Source organism: Balaenoptera physalus, assembly GCF_965194825.1.
Source record: "Balaenoptera physalus genome assembly, chromosome: 17".
Taxonomy (NCBI): Eukaryota; Metazoa; Chordata; class Mammalia; order Artiodactyla; family Balaenopteridae; genus Balaenoptera; species Balaenoptera physalus.
This window is the reverse complement of record NC_138895.1, coordinates 24,741,497-24,766,981: the sequence shown is the minus strand read 5'-3', so window position 1 is coordinate 24,766,981 and position 25,485 is coordinate 24,741,497. Positions and strand designations below refer to the sequence as shown.

Genomic DNA, 25,485 nt, shown 5'->3' with positions numbered 1-25,485 from the left:
TCACAGTTCATACTTTATATGGAGATTCAAAGAAATACAAAGTTCCAAGTATAATTAAGTACTGGTTTTACTAATCTCAACGCCTACTTATTACTAACCCATTATGTTTGTTTGAACCTGTGTTTCAATAAACGCTCCGGGTGATTCTGAGGCACGGTTGAAGTTTGAGAACCACTGAAGCTTACCACAGAATGATGCAAAGATCAGTTTGTCGGCTCACTAGACTGGATAATCGTTCTTCTAGGGATGGAGATGGAAGAGTCGAGAGTGACTTTAAATTCAGGAAAGACATGTTTGAGCATCTACAAATGCTAGGTGCTATTCTAGCAAGATTGATGATGTCTTAACCTCACAGAGCTTATCTTCTAGCTGCTGGTAATAAGTGCTCTAAAGAAAAAAACAGCATAAGATTTGGAGGGCGGTTTTAGCAGGGGGGTGAGGAAAGGCCTCTTTAAGGACGTGACATTTGAGCAGACGCCTGAGTGGAGTGCAGGAGCCAGCAGCCATGCTAAGGTCTGAGGGAAGGGCACTCTGGCAGAAGGGACTAGAAGAGTGGACAGCCTGACATGAACATGAGTCTGGTGTGATCAGGAAAGACTGAGAAGGCTGTGTGGACAGAGGGGAAGGACAGGAGAGCAGGTGAGTGAGAGGTGGGATTGTACAGGGTGTTCTAGGCCTTTCAAGGATGTTTCTATTTCTTCTGAGTCTGATGGGGAATTATTGGAGGTTCTTGGATAGGAGAGAGGCGTACTTTGTTTTCTGTACTTAAGACCATTTGGCTGCTATGTGAAAGTTTGCCTGTAGGAAGACAAAAGTGAAAGCAGTAAGACTAGTTAGGAGGCTAGCACGGTAGTCCAACTTTGAGATGAGGATCAATACGGTAGCAGTGGAGGTGGTGGAATTGGTCGGATTTAAGGTGTATTTTGAAGATAAAGCTGGGATGTAGGAGAAAGTGGTTTATGGAGGAACCCATTCCCTCACCTGGGTACACATTAGGGTGCCCTTAGCCACACTGGGCGGAGAAAAGAGATTGTCAAATGTTTCCAAATATGAGTATTCACACTCCTCTGTGGCACTGAAATCATGGTTCCCGGATTGAGAAGAGGAGAGGATGTGGCAATGGAGGGGTTCCGCCGCAGACCATCTAACACGTCTTGATCTCCCCGCTCTGGACCGTTGGTCCTTGTGTGAAGTGAGTGTAGTGCTGCTGCCACCGCTGAAGGCTTCCACCAGGCAGCTGAGCCACAAGCCTGCACAAGAAGAGTTGTGCTCAAAAGTAACACGACATGGACTTTGGAGTGGAAACATCAAAAAGAACTGTTATTTTAATGAGATGTGTCCTGGCATTGCCATACATGTACTCCCATCCCCTGGGTGGAGTTCCTGAATTTTCTGTGCTGCCCCTGTGCCTCTGCCTCCATGCTGCCTCTCCCTGGAATGTCCTTCCTGCCACTTCATCATCTGGTGGATTCCCCACTCACCTTGTAACACCTTGGCTCCGGTAGGACCTCATTCCACAAGCCTTCTCTGACCTACCCTGCCCAGACTGGCTTCCTCCTTCTCCATCATCCCCAAATACCCTTGTAGACCATGCTTATGTCTTTACCAGAGGCACTGTAATAATGTGATCCCGTGGCTGTGTCCTCCGTTAAACTGGGAGCTCCTGAGTACAGTAACTGGGTAATGGTCTGGGCATCTCAGTGTCCAGCAAAGACCTTGGCACACACAGGAGACACTCAATAACCTTTTTTAAAGAATTGGCCTTCATGGCTGCATTTGGTTCGATTTGGTTTCATATTTTCAAATCTTGGTCTCATGTGTAATCCATGGAAGGAGACAGAACGTGTACTATTGTGGTGTCATTTGAAATGTGTGGGTATATGGTGTCAGGCAGGGTTCTTAGCCTCCAAATGTGACATATCCCATGCCATCTAAACTGAACCTGAAATTACTCCATTAAAAGTCACCCCTTAATTTAAACTCCACTGGCTAATCTATAAATACCCCTCGAGAGCATAAACTTCCAAGTTCAGTGCTTCTTAACTAAACGTGCTTACAAACTACCTGGGGATCTTGTTAAAACCCAGATTCTGATTCTGGGGGTGGGAAGGCTAAGATTCTGCATTTCAGGTTAGTTGCTTGTCTGCAGATGGCACCTTGGTGGCCATGGTCTAGGCAGTGGTTCTCAAACCTTAGAGTGTATCAGAATCACCTGGAGGGCTTCTTAAACCCTGCCCCCAGATTTTCTGATTCATTAGGTCTAGGGCATAGCTTAAGATTTTGCATCTAAGAGGTTTCCGGGTAATGCTGCTGGTCAATGGAGAACCACAGCACATGTCAAATGTGTTTGCCTTCTTCACTCTTACACCAGCTCTGGGAGAAACTGGAGAACTTCCCACAGTTCAGCAGTGGAGACACCATTTGTGGGAGCCAGTTTCAGCTGCTCATTCCTCATGCCATGACTTGACCCTGACCTGTATCTGCTATTTCTCCCATTCTCCTGAGGGACCAGTGCTGATTTCCACCGCTCTTTGGAAACCTACCAGCACAGAGAAAATAGAAGCCCTTGGGTTTGAACTAAATCAAATTCTTATCTGGCCTCCTACCTACAAAAATATCTGCAATCTACATCATTCTTGAGGTTCTTTCTCTCCTATGAGACAAATAAGTAACCCTCCACCAATGCAGTCAATTTATCCACTGGGCTGTTAGGGTCTTTTGTCTTCAGTTACTCCTCTTAATTCCTATTTCTTTTCTATTTTATTTTAATCATATCCAAGTCTTTCTCATCTTCAAAAAATCCTCTTTATCCTATCTCCTTCCCTCCTTCCTTTAAGAGTTAAATTTCTAGAAAACAATAAAAACCTGAAACGTACACTAATTACTTCCTTAATTCGCAGCCATCTTTAAAATCCACTGCAATCTGGCTTTCATTTTTAGGAGTCCCCTGAAAAATGCTCTTGTTAATATCACCAACTTGTTACCAAACTCAATTGGCAATTTTCAGTCCTCATCTGCCATCTCAAAACATGTTCAATTACATTATCAAACATCTATGTATGCTAATGAGTCCTGTACCAGGCAGGAAAAGAGAAAACACTCTAAATTTTAATATATAAGGAATTTCATCCCCCCAGGTGATGGAAGAGCTGAGAAAACAAACAAGAGTTGTTGAGACAACCCAGAAATTAGTGACTGGAAGCTGCTACCCACTAGGCTGGAGGGATGACAGGAAGAGGTGGGGCCATCATGCTGTGGCCAATGGTTCTAGTGATGTGGTGAAAACTGGAGCCACAGGTCTCTGTGGGGCAACTGGAGCCTTGGAGGAGACGAGCCCAGCGGGAGGACACCCCTAGAGCAGAGACAGGGGAGGCATTTCCTGGCTTCTGCCTTTTTCTCTCTAATCTCCCCTCAATGCCTCTCTTTGGCTAAAGCCAGTTAGCAGCCCCTGCAAAGAGTGTCTGAGAGAAACAGCTGGCAGAGATTGACAACCTACAATAAAGAGCAAATGGGGGAAGAGTGAGGAATGGATCCAATGGCAAATTGGCCAAGGACCAGCACAGCTCCTAAGTCAATATACCCAAAAAATGATCACACAACTTTCCCTGGATGCCCATGAGCACCTCAAACTCAACATTTCCCCAAATGGTACAATCTTCCCCACTAAGCCTGCTTCCCTCTGCTCCCCTACCCCCTGTGACTCTCGCTAGGCTCAACCTAGTCCCATGAGTTGGAAACAAACAATTTTTCTTTGTTCCTTTATCTCTTGTGTTGCCCAATCCTATTGGTCAAGAGGTTTTGTTGATTTCTGTTTTGTATATTTCTTAAAGCTACCCTCTCCTCACTTTACCCTCTGTTGCAGCTTTAGTTCAAAGTCTTTGTTTCTCACTGGACTAAGGCAGAACTCCCTGGCTCCATGACCATTCCCTTCCAGTTTATGTTCTGGGCTGCTACCAGAATAACCTTCCTAACATGCACATTGAACAGCATTCCTCCTCTGCTCAAAAATTCTTCAGTGTCCCCAACAAGCTCCCAAGTCCTCCTAGAACAGGTAGGTTCTGAATCTCCCCCAGGCCCAAGCACAAGATAGCTCTCAATTCCTAACATGGAATTCTCCTTCTCCAAGGAAAGAGAAGAAACTGGAGAACAGGAAGTGGAAGAAACCATAAGTGTGTTGTACCCACCCTTTCCAGTGTCACAGGACAAACCTGGAAATGGGGCTCACTTCATGGGCTTGCCGACTGTCACCCAGGGCCCCATGCTTAGAAGATCCCACGTTTGGTTTACTACTCTGCTGTCTGTCTTGAAATTTATGGTCATTTTGAGCAAGGAGCCCTACATATTTATCTTTCATTGGGCTCCGCAAATTATGTAGCTAATCCCGGCCAGGAATATCTATAGTCCTAAGTAACACAAGCTGAATGCTCTTCTAAAAGGTGATGGCTCATATACTCAGGGTGATATCTGATTTTAGATTCTAGAAGATAGGGAATGAGTGATGATTTGCAAGGTATTAAAAGGAATACAGAGGTCATTGAGAACAAGAAATTGAACATGAAGTGAGAATGGGAGAGAGGTATTTAAAGCTAACAAGAAAACAGTGTCACTAACAGTAGAATAATATAGAAGTAGTGAAATAAAAAAAACCTCATGAAACAACTTGGGTGAAATGACTATGGCATCATGACTGAAACTCTGTATTGAAAACCCATAGGGAAAGATTTTAAAACTAGTAAAGATCATTATTTTTATATCCAAGGTCCCAACTAGCAGTTTTTTCTTTTCAGTGAGAATTGAATAAGGGAAATTAGCCCTAATTTTCTGAAGGACACACTTAGGCTAAATAGAAGAAAAGCTTTGGTGTGTGGATTTTTATATATAACATAGTCAATTACCAAAGATCCAAGACTATTCTCATATTTTTTGCGGCTCACCCTTCTTGTCCCTGCCTCTTTTTTCTCCTTCCTTTTCTGTTTCTCTTCATTTTTCTTCTCTTCCCTTCCCTTAACTTCTGGAAAGGAGCAAGAGACAACAGTATTTATTACCAGGTTTTGTTTGAAATTTCAGTTTAGGCCAAAGGTCTTGGAATCAGCTTTGTCTGTCATGTGGAAGTAACATATCAAGTGGCAGTACTGGCTGTGACTAGGTAAACAGATGAAGTTACTGGGGGCATGTGGATAGTGGGGTTTATGTATAGAAGGTGGTGGGACAAGCAGTTTTGCCATCGCTTTTAAAGAAATGACAGAAAAAACTTGCAAGTTATCTCTGCATCCCTAACGAAAGAAATTGAAGATGATAAAGGCTGATACTCCCCACCCCCTGCCCTCCTTCACTCCAGGCATGTGGGCCAGATGGACAGTCTTTATATCTACACTGGTTTAGGGAAAATTCTAGACCTAGTATTGAGGGTATAGAGCACCTAGGAAGTTTTAGACAGTTTGCAAAATTCTGTCTCTCTTTTTTTTTTCATATTAACAGGCATGATGTTACATGCCAACAACAAAAAGAAATTTACAACTAGCTTTTAAGAAATCCCAGGGGCATTTATATCAGCATGTGATAATGTCTCATTATATTTTATGGCTTTCAAGACTCTTATAATAGGTTACTGGGGTTAATTCAGGTACTTCTTTCCTTGGAATAGCTTGAGAATAAAATAACAAACATAGGAACTAAAATGGTGTAGGTAAAAATAATTCTGGAAGCAGAGGGGATACATTAGGTGCTTTTGATATCTCACCACCCTTCAACCTGAAAATAGCCTAATTGGAAGCCTGATGAAGGTAATAAATGAGAATTGTTAAATATAAGCTAATAATTCAAAAACATTAGGTTTTTAAAATTAGGTAAGTAGATGAGAAAACACAGTTTGCATTTTAGACTTGCAGCAAAGCTTCACGAGTGTAATTTGTTTCCTTAATTAGCTCAGTCAGATTCACCTAAAAATGGATCTGGAAAGTAGAAAATGACCCTTGAAAGGTCTGAGCCTGCACTATCCAATCCCATAGCCACTAGCTACATGTGGCTGTTTAAACTTAATGAAAATTAAATGCAATTTAAAATTTAGTTCTTCATTTGTACTAGCCACATTTCAAGTGCTCCATAGCTACATGTGGCTAGTGGCTACCATATTGGACAGTACAGATATAGACCAATTCCGTTTTTACAGAATGTGCTAGCAGATGAACCATTTGTATGCTCACATTTCTATTAATGTTAAATACTTTAAAGAGGTTAAGTTTAGTATTTTAAAAAACATTACTTATTAGAGATATTATTGTTTGGATGATCATTATTTAAACTTAAAAATATTCCTATTAAAATGAAGGATTAACCAAGAGTTATTAACTAAAATACAGACAGGAAGGCATGTAGTCAATGCTAAGTAAATGAGAATCAAATCTGAAAACTTAATTTTAAGAATAAGCAATTGGCACATTCTGTAGTATAAGGAAATTAGTATGTTGGATAACATATACAAAAAATTGAAATGAAGCCTTGCAGCAAAAATAAATAAATAAATAAATAAAAAGAATGGAAAGAAAATGACAAAGGATGAAGTCTAGCAGAAGTTATTAGTACAAACCTCAGGGGAAAACAGTGATAGGAATTTGTAAATAAAATCAGCAAAGAAGGAAAAAGAAAGGCCCACAGATACATCTAAAGCTTTGGGGAAGAAAACGTGAAGAAATTTAAAGAGAAAGAGAAAAGCTAGGGAAGTATCTGCAAAAACTATGACACGAGGACTTTTAATGTGGAGCACTTCTACCAGTGGAGAGGAAAACCCAGACTCTTGTAGGCATATGGGCAAAGGATAAGAAAAAAATTTGCAGAAGGGGAAATAAAACTTGAACACATGGGGAAATACTTTGTTAATGATCAAAGGAAGAAATTAAAACAAAATGAGATTTGATGGAACATTTATCAAAGTAGCAAAGAGAGGGAAAGATGGAAAGAATGAGATATGATATGATCAAAGCAAAGGAGAGTGCAGAAAATCGGCCACTTTCCCATGGTTGTCAGAATGTCAATTGCGGTAACTCCTTTGGAAAGCCATCTAGTGAAATGTATCAAGAAAATGTGCACACCCTGGGACCACTGATTCCACTTCTGGCTCTGATCCTAAGGAAGGAATCCAGAAGATGTATAATGTTTTCTGTACAAAAGTTGGCAGTGCCCTGTTGAAAATAGCAAGACATGGTGAAATCATAGCACAACAGCTGGACAGAATATTCTGTAGTAAAAATTATGCTATGAAGAGTTTTTACTCTTTATTTTAAAGTGACCTATATAATATTTGAACACAAATTCAAGTTTATTGAAAAGCCAACAATACAGTAAGTAGGAGGCCTCCTTTACCTCTTCCCTCAATCCCGTTCACCTCTCCCAGGGTTGGGAGGTAACTTTCAGTCACTTTCCCATCTATCTATCCACTTTGCCATCTGAAATCACACTATGTAGAGTGTACATTATACCTTGTGGGATTTTGCTTTAAACACAAATGAGATCATGTATAAATATAATTTTACATCTTGCTTTCTCCATTTAAAACTTTGAGCCTCTTCCTTTTTAGTACAGAGAGACCTCCCTCCCTTTTTTTAGCTGCTGCATAGTGGTTCCCTTGTTGTCAAAGTCTTCTTTTTAAACCATTCTCCTCTTGATGAATATTTACGCTGCTTTTAATATTCTGCTATTAAAACCAGTGCCGTAACAAGGACCCTCTCTGTGCTCCTTTGTGCTCATGTACCAATATTTCTCTAGGGTCCACAGCTAGAAGTGAAATCACTGGTAAGTTTCCAATGGTAAGTGCATTTTAGAATTACGGTAAATACTGTAACAGTATCCATGAGGCCCCATTTCTCCATACTGTCAGTCACACTGAATATTATCAAAGCTTTAACATTTCTGCCAGTCTGATAGGTGAATATTATACTTAATTGTTTTAATAAAACTGAATTATTTGTACTTGGCTGTATATTAATCCTTGATTTTATGTTGAAAACCAACAAACTTTTGCCTTTTAAAACTCTTTAATGGTACTTTTGCCATAAAGTTTAAAGGTTTTTTTTTTTTCTGGTCAAATTTATCAGCCTTTTGCTATGGATCTGACTTGACATCCTGCTTATAATGGTTGTCATTCCCAAGGGTTTATAAAAATATTCATGCACATTTTCTTGTAATATTTTCACAATTTATTTTTTCCTACTAGCTCACAATCCATCTACAAGTTATATTGCCATATGTGAGCAAAAGCTTAAATTATAAAACCAGGTGGAAAAACAAAACAAAAAAAACATGCATAGAAAATTTAAAAAAAATATACCAAAACAATATCAGTAGTTGTCTTTTGGTAGGGAGATTAGATTAGATGTGTTTTTTTCCCTTTGACTAATTTTTACATTTCAGATTTTAGATAATATTGGTTATGTTTATAAGACATGGTGGCCTTTTATGTTCTTTTTCTGCCCAGGATGGTAACCATCCTTCTTCCCTTTAACCATGTGGTTTGGTGAAGGCTGCCAATCACAGCACTCCACCCTTGGCCACAGACACGGGCTCATAACCCAGAGGGCCATCCAGGGTCCTTTGCAGGGATTTCCTTAACTACTGCAGGCAGCAAAGAACTCCTCTGTGCCTGGTCACAAGGCTGATAGGTGTATGGCCAGAGCTGCCTATGACCTGGGTCTAGCTGACCAGATAACACAGACACACACACACACACACACACACACACACACACACACAGAAAGATAGAGGACCACACATCACATAAGACCTGAATCTAATTTTCCCCAAACTGAGGCCTGTCTGTGGTTGAGTTACCCAAACTGATAAATCCCTTCCCTCCTTTTCTATTTTGGGTGAGTGGGGATTTCAGTTACTTGTACCAGAAGGATCTTAGATGAAAAAAAGCAATAGGAAGAGAAAGATGAGAGCAAAACTTCAGAGATATGAAAATACCATTAGTAGGAAGTAAATATACATCTTGGGTGGAGGCAATCCTCAGTTTGTAGAAAGAGATGTTAATACAAATAATACAAAATAGCAACTACTTGGTTTGTAGTCATCAGGGCAACTTATCACCAAAGAGATAACTAGTAAAATAAGATGGTAGCAAGTGTTTGCACAGTTTCATAATTTTGCATTCCCAGCAAAGCAGTGAGGGCCAATGAAATTAAGGATGAGGTTGATAGGAACAGAGATGGCAGTCCTAAGATACAGCATGTCACATTGGGTTAGAGGAGATGTCTATATGAGATCCTACATACATTTGTAGGTATACATGTTAGACTCCATTCGTGGATTTTAATAATGGCATCTGGCTTAATCTCAAACTTAAATCATACTTCAGGTCCATATCTTACATCATGGATCTCAAAAGTTGAAAGACCTTAAAGACTACAACTCATTAATCTTAGAGTTGTGAACCCTGCCAAGATTAGGGGATTTAACTATTCATATGGCAAGTAATCCTCAGATCTGGATTCAAACCCAAGTCTCTGGGATCCCAGTCCAGTGTTCTTTCCATTGCCTTTCAAGTGCCAATATGAGATGACTAAAATGATCAGGAAACAAACAAAATCTCTTTCTTGTCTACACACACACACACACACACACACACACACACACACACACACACACCCACCACCCCAAAATAGCAAATGTGTCACATAAAAAAGAAAGTAATTCTATCAGTTTTGTGCTCACTAAAAATAATAATAATAATAAATTGAAAAAAAATCCAAGTCTCTGGGAGGTATTCTAAAGAACTGTGTAGAAAGTACATTGTGTTGTTAAAGAGGGTTTGAGTTAATTGCTCATGGAAGAAACATTTATCTGGGTGGAGGTTTATGCTTGAATTACACAGGCTTTCAGCTTGAAGGGTGTAATAGCTGAGTGATTCTCTAAACCTTAATCTATTTTTCATACGGTGGGATGACAGTCATCATCTGAAATCATTTTTAAGTTTCCCAGAAATGTGGAAAAACTAACTTAATCTTACTTTTATAACTTGTTTAAAGGGCAAATTTTTACTTTTAGTTTTAAAATAATTTTTAAAAGGAGCTGCCACTCTCAAGGAATCCATCTATTTAAGGTTCTCAAGGACATAAATGAGCTCTTGTGGGAGGGTAGACATTTGTTATATTTCTGCCCTGGTTATGGTTATCCTTGATGATTTGGGGAGTGTGATTATTCTTTTTCTGATTCTTGAATTTTAAAAAATTGAACAAAATGTTAAATTGAGCCTGATTTTCTTTGTACAATTTCTTAGTACATGTAAAAAAAAAATGCTTTGGGTATCTTTGGGGCTCAGAATTCAAAGGTTTAAGAATCATTTAGGATCAGAAGAAACCAGGCACGAGGCAGGCAGTTGCTCTGTGGTTGTGGGGTGGCGCTTACTTCAAAGCCCATCCTCTGTCTTCCTCATCAGTGCTTCTCAAACTGTTCAGCCAAAGCGTGCAGGATGCAGAGGAGAATTGATCCTATCCAAGGGAAAAAGATAGAGTTCACTGTAATGCTTGAAACAGCCCGCTGCTGCAAGTTTCAATCAACTTTTACATTATGATCTGTACTGTTCTTAGGTTTGTTTTAATATATTTATTTATATTAAATATAATATGAAATATTATATATTCAAGAAATACATAATAAATTTTAATAAATATAATTATAGATCATTATCAATAAATATAATAAATTACAAATAAGAAATAAGAAATTAAATATATTAAATAAATATTAAGTATAAATATTTACTTCTTTATATTAAACTTCCAGCACTCTCTACCCCCTCTTCTGCTTTATTTTCCTCTATAGTGCTTATGGCATCTATGAAATCATAGAGTTCACTTATATTCTTTGGTGGTTGTCTACTCTCCGCCCAGTGAGGGTTATTTTGTTCGCTGCTGCACACCAGTGCCAAGAACAATGCCTGGCATTTAGCAGGGCTCAATAAATACATATTGAATGAATGGTGGCGTGTTTTAAATGATGTTAAACCAGATTCTCTGGAAGGCGTGCCTTCTGTGTCCCATGACTTAGAGGCACACCTCATCCTCAGTGACAAGTGTTCCCAGTACTAGAAGTAAAAATATGTTATGTTTGGGGAACAGAGGAGAGGGAAGCAGCACTGGCTCCTCCCCACGTGCCTGGCATCACGAGATATTTCTTGACTTCTGAGCCATGAGTGCCATGAGCAGTGCTCCATGAGCCCATGTAATGACATATTTCTTGATTCCTGATGAATCAGGTAATTTGAGTTTATTTCTCGCTATACGTGCTCTGATTTCATGAGGCTGGTCTGCAGTGGCCTGAATTTGCCTGGATAATACTGGTCTCCCTGCCCATCTAGATCCTTCTCTCCCTGCCCATCTAGATCCTTCTCTTCTCTCAAAGCCCAGCTTGCACCAAACCTCTTTTGTGACATTAGCCTTAACTTAGTGGTCCTAATATCAAGGTCAGTCTTTTTCTCCTGCTCAGAGGGCAGCGTCTTGGGCCCAGTGAGGCCAGGGAATGGATGTGTGTGGGCTCCACTGAGGTGGCCTGAGAGACAGAACAAGTTGATTTCAAAGTACATGTAGCAATTCCGAAAGAAAGTACAATGGTGTAAATTAGTACCTCTTCCACTAAACCACAAACACCAATCAGGAACTCACTTTACTTTGTCGTTCCTCTCAGTTTTCAGGAAAACACTTACTTTCCATCATATATTACAGTTTTAGACATAAAACGCTTACCTTTGGCCTGTCCATAGCCCCTTGATAAGATGCAGTCGGGCTTTAAATGCAGGTTCTTGTAGTCACTGACAGTTCTGAGCTTGCTGAAAGAGAGCTACCTTGTTATTCTTTGACAGTACCCCAAAATACCTTGTTTATACACCACCATCAATATATTTAATGTAACAAGCCCTTATACAGATCTTCCTTGTGCCAGGCACTCTTCTAAGATGATTACACATATTAACTCACTATCCTACAGAACAACTTTACTATTAGGAAGGTTCTACTATTATCCCCATTTTACAGATGAGGAAACTGAGGCACAGAAAGGGTGAGTAAAGGCATATAGCTGGTAAATCCCAAACTGGGATTCAGACCCAGGTACTCTGGCTCCTGAGACCACGTGTTTAACCATTAGCCCACTTGTCTCACCTTTGTTCTTCTCCACCAGCCTCCCTGTACCTATCAGCCAACCCCTTGCCTCTGATCTTTATTCTTCCTGGTCAGAGAAAGACCCTGCTGCCTTTTTCTAAAATCATCCCTCAAATGGACCAAGGTAAATTTCTTGCAATTGAAATGAAATCATTTCAGTGACCTTCATTCTTCACAAACAGTCACTGATACTGATTAGTTTACTTCTTGGCCGACGCCTGCTGTTCCATGCTTTGATCAAACACAACCATCTCTTAAAATGCTCAGACCATTTTCTCTTCTCTCTCTGAATTCTCCAATGAAATGTTGACAAATGGAAAGCTCAACCGGAAAATGCCTTGATCTGAATGAAGTTTGGGGAAGATGAATCCGGTGCTGATGTTTGGAGGGGCTCAGGGCAGGGTGTGTTATTGAGAAACTGGGTGTAGAAAGCTTGTTAGAAACTTTAACTTTTGTGGTCATGAAATTCTGTAGGAGCTTTGGGAATGGAAAGGAAGGGGTGGATTCAAGAGGCATTTCAGAAAGAACAATGGATTGGACTTGTGAGCAACTGCCTCTAGGAATAAGGTAGAGAAGGGAGTGAACATGATGCCGCTATTTTGGGCCTGAATGATTATAATGAGAGTGTCGTTACTTGAAATAGGTCTATCAGGAAGCTACTCTGATTCAGGAAGAACAAAAAGTTCATTTTAGAATTTTTGTCATCATCCCAGTGGAAATGTTCAACAGTTGGAAGACACCATAAGTGAGCATTTAATGAGCTGCCCTCAAGTGTCTAACAGGGCACATGATGTTAAATCTCCTACAGTAATTACCATGAAAGGGAGCTGAGGGTGAGGTCATCTTTTACACTGGCCTCATGGAGGCACCTGCCGGAGTGTGTGGTGAGTGAGATCCTCCCCAGCTCTCAGCTACATAGGTGGAATTTGGCTTATGATTTGAATGTAAAGGACACGGCTTACCATACAGCCTAACCCCAAACAGTAGCAAATGACTTTTCTTTGTCACACCTAAAAATCCTGAGAAAGTGACAGTGCCATTAGTTACGTGGCGAACTGGTTATGTGTTTGGTTTCCACACTTGATCTTACTTCGTATTAATTTTTACAATAACAAACTCAAGTAAATCTTGAACCCTCGCCCCGGTTTGTTTCTCCGAAGGCCCAGACAGTGCCAGTAGTCTACACATTGAATGGTGAGAACCGAAGGCTTCTTGAAATTTAGCCTTATAATCAGGCACTCAAGGTAAAAATGAAGAAATAAAAGCTGCAAGACTTAGCACAGAGCCAAGAGAGCTCAATAGGAAGGGCCTAGAATGGTGTGTTCAAGGAGACGGAGAGATTGGGGGGCAATGTCCTGAAACAGTACCTCAACAATCCAAAGGAGTCTGATGATTCAGGTTAGGAATTAACGCCAAATCTCGGGTTGGTACACCTTCCCCGATTTCATATAAGCTCAAGAGTAGTCGCCTTGCCCGGCAGAGACCATTAAATGACTTGCGGCAAATCTCTTCCTTCAAAAGTCTGACTTTGACCGCCAACATTACTTCCAGCCCAGTCGACCCTCCTCCCTCCAAAGGGGATAAGCAGCCACGGGTTAGCGTGGGCCCTCGCGGCTGGGCCGACTGTTCGGAAGCACCCTATTTTCGGAGGCTGTGGGAAGGAAAAATAAATCCAGTCCGGGTTTTGTCTGCGCGGGGCGACCGGAGGGCTGCGAGGAATGGCTCGCGAAGAGGGGGGCGGTAGTGGAAAATACACAACACAAACAGCTCGCGCCGGGGCACGGCAGCTGTAGGCCCGGAGCGCGCGGGCCCGGTCGCCGGCCGCATGGAGCGCAGCGCGGCCCGCGGCTCCGGGGCGGCGGCGGCGGCGGCGGCGGAGGCGGCAGCGCGCCGCTCGCTCACACCCACCCCCGCCCGCGGCCGCCGCGCCGCCCCGCCGTAGCCGCCGGCCGCCGGCGTCCCCGCGGGCCGGTCCAGCGAAGGCGGCGCCCGCGCCTCTGCAGCCAGTGGCAGCTGGCGGCCCGGGGAGGCGGCTCCCGCAGCCCCCCGCAGCCCCGCGCCCCGAGCGCCTGCGACCACAGCGGCCGCCCGGGGAGGAAGAGGAGGAGGAGGAGGAGGAGGACGAGGCGGGAGGTGACAAACTCCGGCTCGGCGCGGCGGCAGGCAGCCCGCGGTCAGGCATGCAGGCGCGGCGTCTAGCCAAGCGCTCCAGCCTGGGCAGCCGCCGGGGGAACGCCGCGCTGCAGCCGCCAGGCCCCGCGCCCGCCCGGGAAGGCGCGCTGCCCGGGCTCCCGCCCCCCGCCCCGGCTCCGGCCCCAGCCCCAGCCCCGGAGAGCTGGAGGCCGCCACTACCGCCGCCGCGCAGCGCCGGGACCGGCCCCCCTCGGGCCGCCGGGGCCGCCGCCGCCGCCGCTGCCGCCTCGTCTCCGGTGCTGCTGCTTCTGGGGGAGGAAGACGAGGACGAAGAGGGCGGGAGCAGGCGGCGGAGGGGGCTCGGGCGGGTGCAGGCGAAGCCCCGAGGGGGCGCGGAGGAGGAGGATGACGACGAGGAAGACGAGGACGAGGAGGTGGTCGTCGAGGTGGTGGACGGCGACGACGACGACGAGGACGGCGAGGAGCGCTTCGTGGCCCTCGGCCCCGGCCGCCAGCTCCCCAAGGGCCCGGGCCGGGGAGCACTGAAGGTGCGTGTGGGGTGCGGGGACGAGCGCGCGCGGGACCCTCCGGCTCGGCGAGGGGACGGGCCCGGGGTCCCGGCGCGGCGCGGGCTGAGGCCGGTACCGGGGACCGCAGAGGCCGGGCCGGGAGGGGTGTGTCCGGCGGCTCCGGCGGCCGCGCGGGCAGAGCTAGGGGACTGATGAGCTCACCGCTCGGGCCCCAGCACCTTCACCGGGCGGCCGCTCCCACTTTCCTCCAAGGCCAAGGCGGGCGTGCTGTCTGATGTGGGTGCGGGCAAAGGACGCTTCTCCCGAGCGAGGCGGGGAACTTGGCGATGGGACGAGGTAGGCGCCGGTCTGCGCCCGGTGGGGACGGGCGAGGTAGGAGGCAGTGAGGCTGTAGTCCTCCCCGAGGAAGCACGAGTGGCCCCCTTCCCCTTATTCTGAGGACTAGTCAAGCTCATAGGGACTAGCAAACAGCTTCTCTTGTCAATCTCTCAACCCCTCCTGCCTCCAAGAACAATTGTGGATGAGTTTCCGTCAAAAGCGCCTGTGAGGGAACCGGTAAACCTAGAACAGCAAAAAACCAAGTCCCGGTTTATACATGCATTTTGCTGGCATCTTTTGGCAATGCCGCCCCGCCCACCCCGCACCCGCGGCTTAGAACTCGACATTGTTTAGCATTTGGGGTTTTTTCCCCTCCTCAACATAGCAAATGGGAAAAAAATAGGAAACCAGAGAAAGTGGGGAGAATTTGCCATTTAAAATAGACGTGAGTTTCTGCTGAGAATTCAAGCAAAGGCCCTTGTGTACTGAAGCACCGAGAGATCTTTCCGTTTGTGTATCTTCAGGAGATAAGGGCTTTATTATTACACAACTGACTGGCTGGGCTTTCAGGCATGTGATTGGCCAAAGCAAACCACGTTGAGGTTCATGCACAGTGTATGTTGCTAAGAAGTTTTGAGGGCAGCAAGTGGTAAGCAATGGAGTGAGTGAATTTTCTGAAGAGTGGTGCTTAAAATCAACTGAATAAAACTACTGATAGGAGTTTTCAGAAGATATTGGTATTTCAGGAAGAAAAACACATAAACAAATGAGCTTACTAGTTAGAGACTATGAGAAAAAAAAAATCTTCAGGGGCTTGCAGAAAAAAGTCAGCTCCTCAAAAAGTCAGCAGTTCCAAAGAAATGTTAAACATCAGCATTTAGAATAGCCCCAGAGTAGACATGGGCACAAATTTCTTTCCTAGACCACCCTGGAAATACCAGCTCTGGGAGTGAGAAATTTTCAGCAAGTAGTCATTTGGGATGATAGTTTTTGACAGTTGCGTGTTGGAATCCAGACCATGACCACCATCATTACCGTGGTCTAATAAAAAGCCTGCATTGTATGGCTACAGGATATAGCTGGGTTTGGAATTAAATCACATGACATCAGTGACATTAAGGAACAAGAGTAGTGACTCCTTAGCATTTTTGTCCAGAAATACTGAAAAGATGTCTTGTGGTTTGGACAGCGGTTGCACAGTTTGTAATAGAAAAACTGATTATTTTATGCTCCGTGATCAAAGCAAACCCAATGTAGAAAAAAAAAATCAAATCTATAAAAATAGAAGAACTAGGGTGTGATCATTCACACTATCAGAAAAGATTTTTCACATCTCCGAGCAAATTTCTGCTTAATTCTTTCAAAAGGGGCTTCATTTTATATTGTTATGGTTTGCCCATAACTTTTCAGGAATTTATATATTGAGTAGTTTGAGGTATAATTTTTATAATCTTTTACGGCTTTAAAGCCGTCTTGACACTGCATCTGGAGAGGTTTTTCTGATGAATAAAATAGTATCATTTTATTCTAATGCATATATTAATGTCAATCTCATATATATTTAGGCATTCATTTATTCAGATATTTATCAAGCACCTAATATATGCCAGGTACTATTCTAGAACACAGCAGTAAGCACCTTCCAGATGCCCACATCCAGCAAGAGAAGCCAGAGCGACAACCAACCAAACAGACAAATAAATAAGCGTGGTGCTTGAGATTTTGATGCATGCCATGAGGGAAATAATGATATCTCAGTGTCTAGGAGGAAGGAGACAGCTTGTAGGGAGAAGGCCTCTCTGAGGAGGGGACATTTGATCTGAGATTTGAGACATGCAACTTGGGAAGATCTTTCCAGAATAACAATTGCAAAAGTCTTGAGGTGGGAAGGAGAAGAGGATGAGTATGGCTGGAACTTGCTGGAGATACGTCAGGGAGGCAGGTAAAGGCCAGCGACATAGAGTCTGGTGGACCTTTTTAAAGTAGAGTAAGAAGTCTTTGGAAAGTTTTAAACATACAAAATGGTTTGTATTTTTAATAAGGTCATGCTGTGTGGAGTATAGAGGACAGCAGGGAGGAGCAGGGGTGCAGTTAGATGGCGATCGGTGAAGTCCACATGAGAGGCGAGGGCAGTTTGGACTAGGAGTGGAGTTAGAGAGGAGGGGACAAATTCAGGATCGATTGTGAAGATCCACCTGCAATAACTTGCTGATGGATTACGTGGCGGAGGGGAGGGTGACAGAAAGAAGGGAATCCAGGATGAGGCCCCAGTGTAAAGGTTGGCCAAATGTGCCATTGGCTGAGATTGGGAAAACTGGGAGAACAACAGATTTTTGCGAAGAGAAAAATCAAGTCTTCTGTTTTGGGCATGTTAAGTCCGAGATGACGCTTAGACACTGGCATGGAAACTTCAAGTAGGCGGATGGCTGTAAGGTGTGGAGCTGAGGGGAGAGGCCAAGGCTAGAGAGAGAAATTTGGGAGATGTGTTGATGTCATTTAAAGCTGGGGATGAGAAAGAGAGTGCAGCAGGCCAGAGGGCAGCCTTGGGCCAGACTCTGGGGCACAACACTGTTTAAGTTTGGGTGTGGGAGGAGAAGCCAGCAAAGACGATTGAGAAGCAGCAGCCAAACATGTCAAAGGAAAACTAGAAAATGGAAAGTCCATTTAGTTCCAAAAGTAGGGAGTAATGAACTGTGTTGAATACCACTGGGATATGAGTAAGATAAGGACAGAGACATGTTCATTTGGATTAGATAATGTGGAACGTATGGGTATCCGTAACCAAAGAATGTGAAGTCAGGGATGCAACCCAAGTGGGCTGAGCAGTGAGTAGAGGCAAGGACATAGTGAAAAACTCTTTTGTTGGAAAGGAGAATAGAGAGAAGAGGGAGAGAGCATATGGTTTAGATTTTTTTTAAGATAGGATACAGTAGACTCTAGTGTAGTGACTACAGCATGTTGGGAATGATCTGTTGTGTGTGTAGGAAGTGTATTTGTTTTCTGTTGCTGTGTAACAAAGTACCACAAACTTTTTGGCTCACAGCCATTCTCCCGGTATCTGTGGGTTAGGAGTCAGGGCCAGGCTTGGCTGGGTCTACTGATGAGTCTCACAGGGCTGCAGTCAAAATGTTGGGTGGGCTGTGGTGTCTTCGGGAGGCTTGACTGGGGAAGAATTCACTTCTAAGCTCCCTCAGGTTGTTAGCAGAATTCATTCCCTTGCCTCTGTAGGTGTGAAGATCCAGCTTCTTGCTGCCTGTTACCTGTAGGCTGCCCTCAGCTCCTAGAGCCCCTCTCCCCCAGCCCCTCTGCCCCACCCCACCTCTACTCCTGCAGTACTTTATTACATGGTTTCCTCAACATGGCCTCTTACTTCATCAAGTCAGCAAGGAGAATCTTAGCCCCTGTCTGCTGGCAAGATGGAGACTCATATAAGGCACTGTAATCCCAGGAGCAGTACTCCATCATCTTTGCCATATTCTGTTGGTTAGAAGTGAATCATGGGTTCCACCCACACTTAAGGGGGGGAGATATGCAAGGGCATGAATACCAAGAGGTGAGGATCGTTGAGGGTTACCTTGGGGAGGAACCGAAGATGCAGAGAAAAGAGGGATAAGTTCAGGAGGAAGGTCCTTAGAAAAGTCATAGGGCAGGGGACCTGGAACCCACATATAGGAATTGGTCTTTGACAGACGCAAAGACCCTTCTTCCATTGAATTAAGGAGAAGGTAGAGAAAGTAAGTCCAGATGTGGGTAGTTGTATATTGGATGGTGGTCAGATGAAGAAGTATTCACCTGATGGCTTCTGTTTTCCCCCTGCAGCAGGAGGGAAGGCCATCAGCTGAGAGCAAAAGAGATTTGGGATAAGAGCTAAAGCCAGGAGATAGTGTTGTGGGAGAGTGGGAGAGCAAATGTACCAGGGAAATCAAATAGGTTGCTAGACAGTATCAAGGGCCCATCTGATGCTTGTGGTTCTACCTGTACAGTGTAAGCAGTCTGTCTGGGTATGTGATTTTCCCCACCTTCATTCCATTGGCTCAAGCATAGAGTGATAATAACAAACAGAATGCTAGCTAATGTTTATTAAGTTGTTTAATTACTATGCTAGTGCAAGTCTAAGTGTACAGTCTCATTTAAACTTCATTATATATCCCTGAGTCAGGCATTATTATATCATCCTCATTTTACTGAAGTGATAAGCAGTTTACTTAAAGATACACAGGTGTTAGGTGGCACAGCAAGGTTTTGAGCCCTGGGCAGTCTCACTCCAGAGCTAGTACCATTAGGCTTTACACTTCACTGTCTCTTGGAGACAAAGCAGAGAGCTGGATTCAGCAGAGATGCAGTTTAGCCAGGTGGGTGAGCAATGACAAGAGAGAGAACACACTGTTGACGAAGTTGGCACTGCTGTGACTATAATGATGGACTATGGGATCTAAGAAAAGTAAGGACAGGAAGGGGCCATGGGCTGATAAAAAAGTCAGGGGTCAGTGGATTAGAGAAAACAAAGAGGAATCAATAAAATCATTTAAAAGAATGAGAATGAAATGCAGGACAACTTGGGTTCCAAGGTAATGTTAATATGAATGAATATTTGCTGAATACTTATAAGCCAAGAAGTGCACTAAATGCTTTATATGAAGGAGGATCGCCTGAGAAATTATGATTTGGGAATCAATATTCTCCAGCTGAGTATACTGACTTGGATGTGAATTAGCACACCTGAGGCTGTATGGTCACAAGCAGAGCCCTGGTTCACATCCATAGCCTGTGCTTTTAATCTCCCTCTATTTATTTGTCATGTTTATGCCCATTTATATCCAGGAGTATTTGGGAAGGCTGAGGAAATAGAGGAATAGATGCTACTAAGTATCTGAGATGCTTGATTACTGTAATGGACGCTAATTTGGGCTTTAAATGAGACAAGAAGACAAACTTTGTATTACACAGTTTTCAATTTCTGATCGAAGAAGCTTACATATTTATGGGCAGTGGTAAGATTCCACCCCCCCCCAAAAAAAAACTAGCCTCCTGGGCCCTTGAATGAGGAACACCAGGTAAATAATATCTCCAACCAGAGCTTAATAATAAAATTAAAAAAAAAAAAATACAAGGACACTGTCAAACGGAGGAAGGATTCTAAAATAAGTTGCTACTCAGTGAAGGCAAAACAGTAGGGGGCTGAGATAACTAGGCTCAGGACTGTGCTCTGCGATGCTGTGTGTTAGTTATGGACAAGAGCCGGGGAGTCTGAAGGGATTGATAATGTAGTGTTATAATAAGGTTAGGAGAAACCTGGACCTGAAAGACCGCTATTAGTTCTATCAAGAGTTCATCTATTGGAAAACTGGGAAGAAAGTTTGTTTTTTTTTTAATTTTTAAAGTAAATTTATTTATTTATTTATTTTGGCTGCATTGGGTCTTCATTGCTGCGCGCGGGCTTTCTCTGGTTGCGGTGAGGGGGGGCTACTCTTCTTTGTGGTACGCGGGCTTCTCACTGCAGTGGTTTCTCTTGTTGCGGAGCGTGGGCTGTAGGTGCGCAGGCTTCAGTAGTTGTGGCGCATGGGCTCAGTAGCTGTGGCGCACGGGCTTAGTTGCTCCATGCGGCATGTGGGATATTCCAGGACCAGGGCTCGAACCCGTGTCCCCTGCATTGGCAGGTGGATTCTTAACCACTGCGCCACCAGGGAAGTCTAAGGGAAGAAAGGTTTTTAAGTGAGATAATATATGTTAAAGTGCCCACCTTCAGTGCTTAATAAATATTAACGGAGAGGAAGCTGTTTCATGTGTGCCAGCTCTTTGGGGTGGTTAGCACATCTATTAGACTGTCTCTGGGCTATCAGATGGCTTTAAGAAGCCTTTGGCAGGGACTGTGCAGCAAGCACTGAATTCCAGTTTGCTGTTAAGTATGTGTGTTGCAAATGGTCTGCGTTGGCTCGAGGGGAAGGCGTGTGCTTCTGACACCAGACAAAGTTGTCATTCACTGAATTGTCGACTGCCAGACTTGGAAGGGAAACAGAGATTATCTGGTAACCCAACACCCTCTTTCGACTGCTCAGTACACCGGGATTAGGGAAGGTGAAATGCCTTGTCTGGCTAGGGCTGCTTAGCAGCTTAGGTGGGACCAGGATTAGCACCCTGGTCTGCCACACCCCAAGTTCTCGCCCTCCTTGCTGGGTTAGTCCTTTGTGCCTGGGATGATCTGCAGTTAGTTCACTCCCTTAGAGTTGTGGTGAGAAAAATCACAGTTTCCTGAAGTGATCTACCACTCACTGCTTATCAACTTCTATTTTTGGAATGCTCTTCCTCCCTAAAGTACCTCAGGGAAAGGTGGTCTCATTTCCGGCTGTGGGAGGTGGGCAGGACCTTCTGTGAATCCTGTCCAGGTCAGTCCCTCTCCCTGTGCAGTTCCCAAGGGACACATGTGCTCAGAGGATGATAGAAGATGGCAAATGAGCCCCATTTCATTGTGAACCGAGTTCCCTTCATCTCTGGCGTGGTGTGCCTGGTTAAACTGGCCTGGAAGATGTAGTTTATACTCAGCCCTTAACTAGGACCTCTCCTCCTCCACCGGATTTTTCTACTCGTTGAGCCTGCAGTGCCCCATAGCACAAGGGTTAGAAAAGGAGGAAAAGTGAGAAGTCAGCCCTGCCTGGAATCCCCTCACCTGAGCTTAGTGAGGAGGAGCCAGGGAGCTACAGCTGGGATGTCCTTGACCTCTGAGAGCCCCCGGAGCCTATTCATTAGGAAATCTGTCCTGGTCACATTACCCTGTCTTCCTGCTCATGGGTGCTCAAAGGCAAGAGGAGTGGGAGCCTTTTCCTCCCCACTACAGTGTGCGCAATCAGAACTTCTGGTCTGCACACGACAACCAATCTTGTACTATGGCTTGATACAATGTCTGCTAAAGCTGAGGGAACTTGACCTTTAATTGTCCTGTCCCATCTCTATTAAGGTAAATGCATGGTTTCCGTTAGACTTTCTGAAATATTTGAGAATACTTAGAGACCCTTATAGCCAACCTTCCAGCCTAGTCGAATCTCTGAAATAAGAATGATTTTCTTTGGGTTTGCTGTCCATGTTTCTGGTCATTCCCTCAGGAGATGTTTATTATGGGCCATTGCTTGCCATGTTCCTGATATGCATGTGGGAAACAGCAGTCAATAAGGCCGACTTCCACTTCCGGGGAGCCTACAGCCTGGCAAATTCCTGCCAAGTTGTCGATAAAGAAGTTCAAAGCCCCTTTTCCTCTTCATCCCCAAGATCAAGGTAACATCTGCCGAGAGACCTTGCTTGGCTACCACAGTTTGGGGTGTAATTTTGATATATATCCTAAAACGTTTGTAGCCAGTCTATATGAAGAAGATTATATGGCCTGGCCAGGAGGTAATTCCTGAATAGCGAGTCAAAGGATGAGTTTAGATCACCAAATCTGGCAAATAACTTCTGTTGCTCTCATTTACTGGATGAAGTGGAACGGAATATAACTCTGAGATTCGTGTAGTGGAATTAGAGTGATCAAGTTCTCACACTTCATTGAAGATACTATTTGGAAAACCCAGTGTTATAATTTATACATAGGGGAAATAGGCTTGACTCTAGAGTTTTGAAGGAGAGTCCGTAATTTTAGGGTAAGAACTTTGCAGTAACATACAAGAGGGGATCTCATCTTGCAGAAGACCATGGAGCCTTGAGGTGCAAAAAATTAAAAGGGTTCTGCCTGTGCATGGCTCCATGAGGACTAAGAGTGTATAGTCTCCATGCTACACATGACAATTTCCAGTGACACACTTGCTTTCCTTACGTTCTTGTCATAATGGAAGGCTGAGCGAAAGTAAAGCCTCACTGATGCGAACTAATTGGGGATGGCTGGTCTCTCCTTGTGGTGATGGAAGTGTTCTGTATTTTGCCTGTGGTGGTGAATACACATACCTACATATGATAAAATTGCATAGAACTAAATACATATGCACTTGCACACATACACAAGTGAATACACGTAAAACTGGAAAAATCTGAATAAGGTTGGTAGATTATATCAATGTCAATTTCCTGGTTGTAATATTGTACTATTATTTTGCAAGGGTTACCACTGGAGGAAAAAAAAAAAGTGCTCCAACATTTTAAATTAAATCCAATTTTTTGAAGGCAATGTGCCTTGAAATATCATTTAATAAAACCTACAGACAGGATAATTTTAGTCCATTAATGTGACCTGTGTAGTGGGCTCGTTAGTAAGATGGGAGGGAACATGGTTGACTCAAAGCAGATGATCCCTCTATATGCCCCCCTCCCCACTGTTTCCTCTGTGTAAATCAAGATGTGAGGTAACAGCCTCTGGGTTCAAATTCTGGCTTCTTCACTTGCTAGTTGCATGGCCTTATCAAGTAACTTGATGTCTCAATGCTTCAGTGTTATCAAATAAAATTGGTATAATATTGTTCTGTCATTGCCTATTGTTATTAAATATGGCCCACAGACCTCCTGAAATTAGACATGGATGGCAATTTATCTCCTTTATGGTTCCAGAAAAGAATCTTTTGTAAAACTTTGTTCAAGGATTCAAAATCCTACAGTTATTTTGACTGTTACAGCCTCCTGCTTGTTCCACACTACCAAGGTATTTCAGAGAGCTGCTTCCTGAAGTGACTTCGTTCATCTGAACTCTGGGGTGTTCCATTGTATCAGTGGTGAGCTTGAATCTTCCCTTTCATCTCAGGAAGCTGTGAGTCATTTATCTACTTGTGTGAAGAGGACAGAAACATTCTAGCTCTCAGGCTCATCAGTCTGTTCAGATCTATAGCTCTTATACTGGAAAAAACCTGGCTAGTAGCCATACAGGCGGGAAAAGGCTTACCACGCGTGTTGAATTATGTGTCTATGTGTCGTTGAAGCCTGTGATGGAAATACAGTGATGTCACCTTTCACCTCTAACTTGCACGTGGCTGAGAACCCCTGAGGTGTGAATTCGCCCTTTCCATCCTCCTCTGCACTGGTGTCTACGACCTGTTGTGCTTTTGTTTGGTGAAGAACTCACTGTTCTTTGGGTAGATGGAGATGCAGAGCCCAAAGTATACTTCTAAACTCTTGTAAATACTTGCTTCTACTATTGGAAGATATCTAGATGGAGGAGAAATGGACTCTGGTTAAACAGCATGGGGAAATTCCAGTTAAAAAGAGAGATACAGTTTTTTGTTTTTTTTTTTTAAACTTCGGGTTTATTTATTTATTTATGGCTGTGTTGGGTCTTCGTTTCTGTGCGAGGGCTTTCTCTAGTTGCGGCAAGTGGGGACCACTCTTCATCGCGGTGCGCTGGCCTCTCATTATTGCGGCCTCTCTTGTTGCGGAGCACAGGCTCCAGCGCGCAGGCTCAGTAATTGTGGCTCACGGGCCCTGTTGCTCCGCGGCATGTGGGATCTTTCCAGACCAGGGCTCGAACCCGTGTCCCCTGCATTGGCAGGCAGATTCTCAACCACTGCGCCACCAGGGAAGCCTCAGATTTTTTTTAAGTTATAAAATGTTTTAAACATAGAGGAAATTGAATGAGTAGTACAACACCCATATACCTATGAAGAAGTTATTGACCATAGATGCCAAGGGCCATTTTGAATTTCTAAGAAGGTGAATATAGATTGTGGCATTCACATATTTATTGGACTACAGAGCCTTTTTTTTTTTTTCTGGAACATCTTTCCCTTGGGATACATTTTGGGAAATATCGGTTTAAAATTATTTTTCTAAAAAAAAAAAAATTATTTTTCTAAATGGAAAATCCATGGATAGGTGGTTTATACTTGGGATAAATTACTAAAACTGCATTATTAAAGAAATAAATTGTCATACACACAGAGAAAGGTTAAAATATTGTTAGTGGGTCCTGCAAGCTTTGAAACATTTTTTGTCATAAGGCTGCTAATTTCTTCAGTATCAAGTTTCTAAAAAAAAAAAAGGAGTATTTTATGTGGTGAATTTTCACTTTTGTATTCATGAATACCATTCCTGTGTGTGAAATTTAAAAACCGGTAGCAAACCCTACTTCTCTTGGTAAATCAGGCTCCGTGATGGGTCTAGTGGAGGAGATAGGAGGTATGGGAAGTGCTATCATGACAGAATTACAAGGTTCCCAGGGAGCAGAAAAACACACGGTGCTGATACCCAGGCAGGTATATTTAATAATATGTTTTCCACATTCTAGAAGAAAAAAGATTGAAAGTATCACAATTGTTTAAATGAAGGGAATGTATAAATTCAGTAGGAGACTATGATTGACACATTTTCTGTCAACAACAGTATAACTACTGCAAATAAAGGGGTTAAGCATTTGTGAACACAGTACCTTGTGTAAGGACTCTTTA

At 43.5% G+C, this 25,485-nt stretch overlaps 2 protein-coding genes across 8 annotated transcripts in view; one reads left to right on the top strand and one right to left on the bottom strand.

Annotated features, from left to right (window-relative positions):
* On the bottom strand, positions 1-24,485 carry LOC309646496 (uncharacterized protein). 5 transcript variants are annotated; one of them, XR_014255401.1, is made up of 5 exons: positions 15,017-24,485; positions 13,698-13,803; positions 11,739-11,821; positions 10,402-10,484; positions 1-1,250 (listed from the first exon to the last, which is right to left on the bottom strand). XR_014255401.1 is itself a non-coding variant. In XM_082432892.1 (5 exons), exons 3-5 carry the CDS (start codon positions 11,751-11,753, stop codon positions 958-960), a joined length of 432 nt encoding a protein of 143 aa, XP_082289018.1. In that variant the 5' UTR covers positions 11,754-11,821; positions 13,698-13,803; positions 15,017-24,485; the 3' UTR covers positions 1-957. The 5 variants fall into 5 exon arrangements, 2 of the variants coding, with proteins under 2 accessions (XP_082289018.1, XP_082289019.1); XM_082432892.1 differs by having other exon boundaries at positions 1-1,291; XM_082432893.1 differs by lacking the exons at positions 13,698-13,803; positions 15,017-24,485 and adding an exon at positions 13,520-13,638 and having other exon boundaries at positions 1-1,291.
* Positions 14,191-25,485, top strand: part of ZNF704 (zinc finger protein 704) — a 218,174-nt gene continuing 206,879 nt past the window's right edge. For all 3 annotated transcript variants that reach the window (XM_082432844.1, XM_082432846.1, XM_082432845.1), the window contains exon 1: positions 14,191-14,833. In XM_082432844.1, coding sequence (XP_082288970.1) covers positions 14,333-14,833 — 501 coding nt within the window. In that variant the 5' untranslated portion in view covers positions 14,191-14,332. The remainder of the gene's footprint in view (positions 14,834-25,485) is intronic.

Bases quoted from the DNA above. Each gene is read 5' to 3' on its own strand.
- LOC309646496 (XM_082432892.1), bottom strand. The intron at 1,292-10,401 runs GTAAGCGCCACC...TCCACTCCAAAG, and splicing joins GACAGAGGATGGGCTTTGAA to TCCATGTCGTGTTACTTTTG.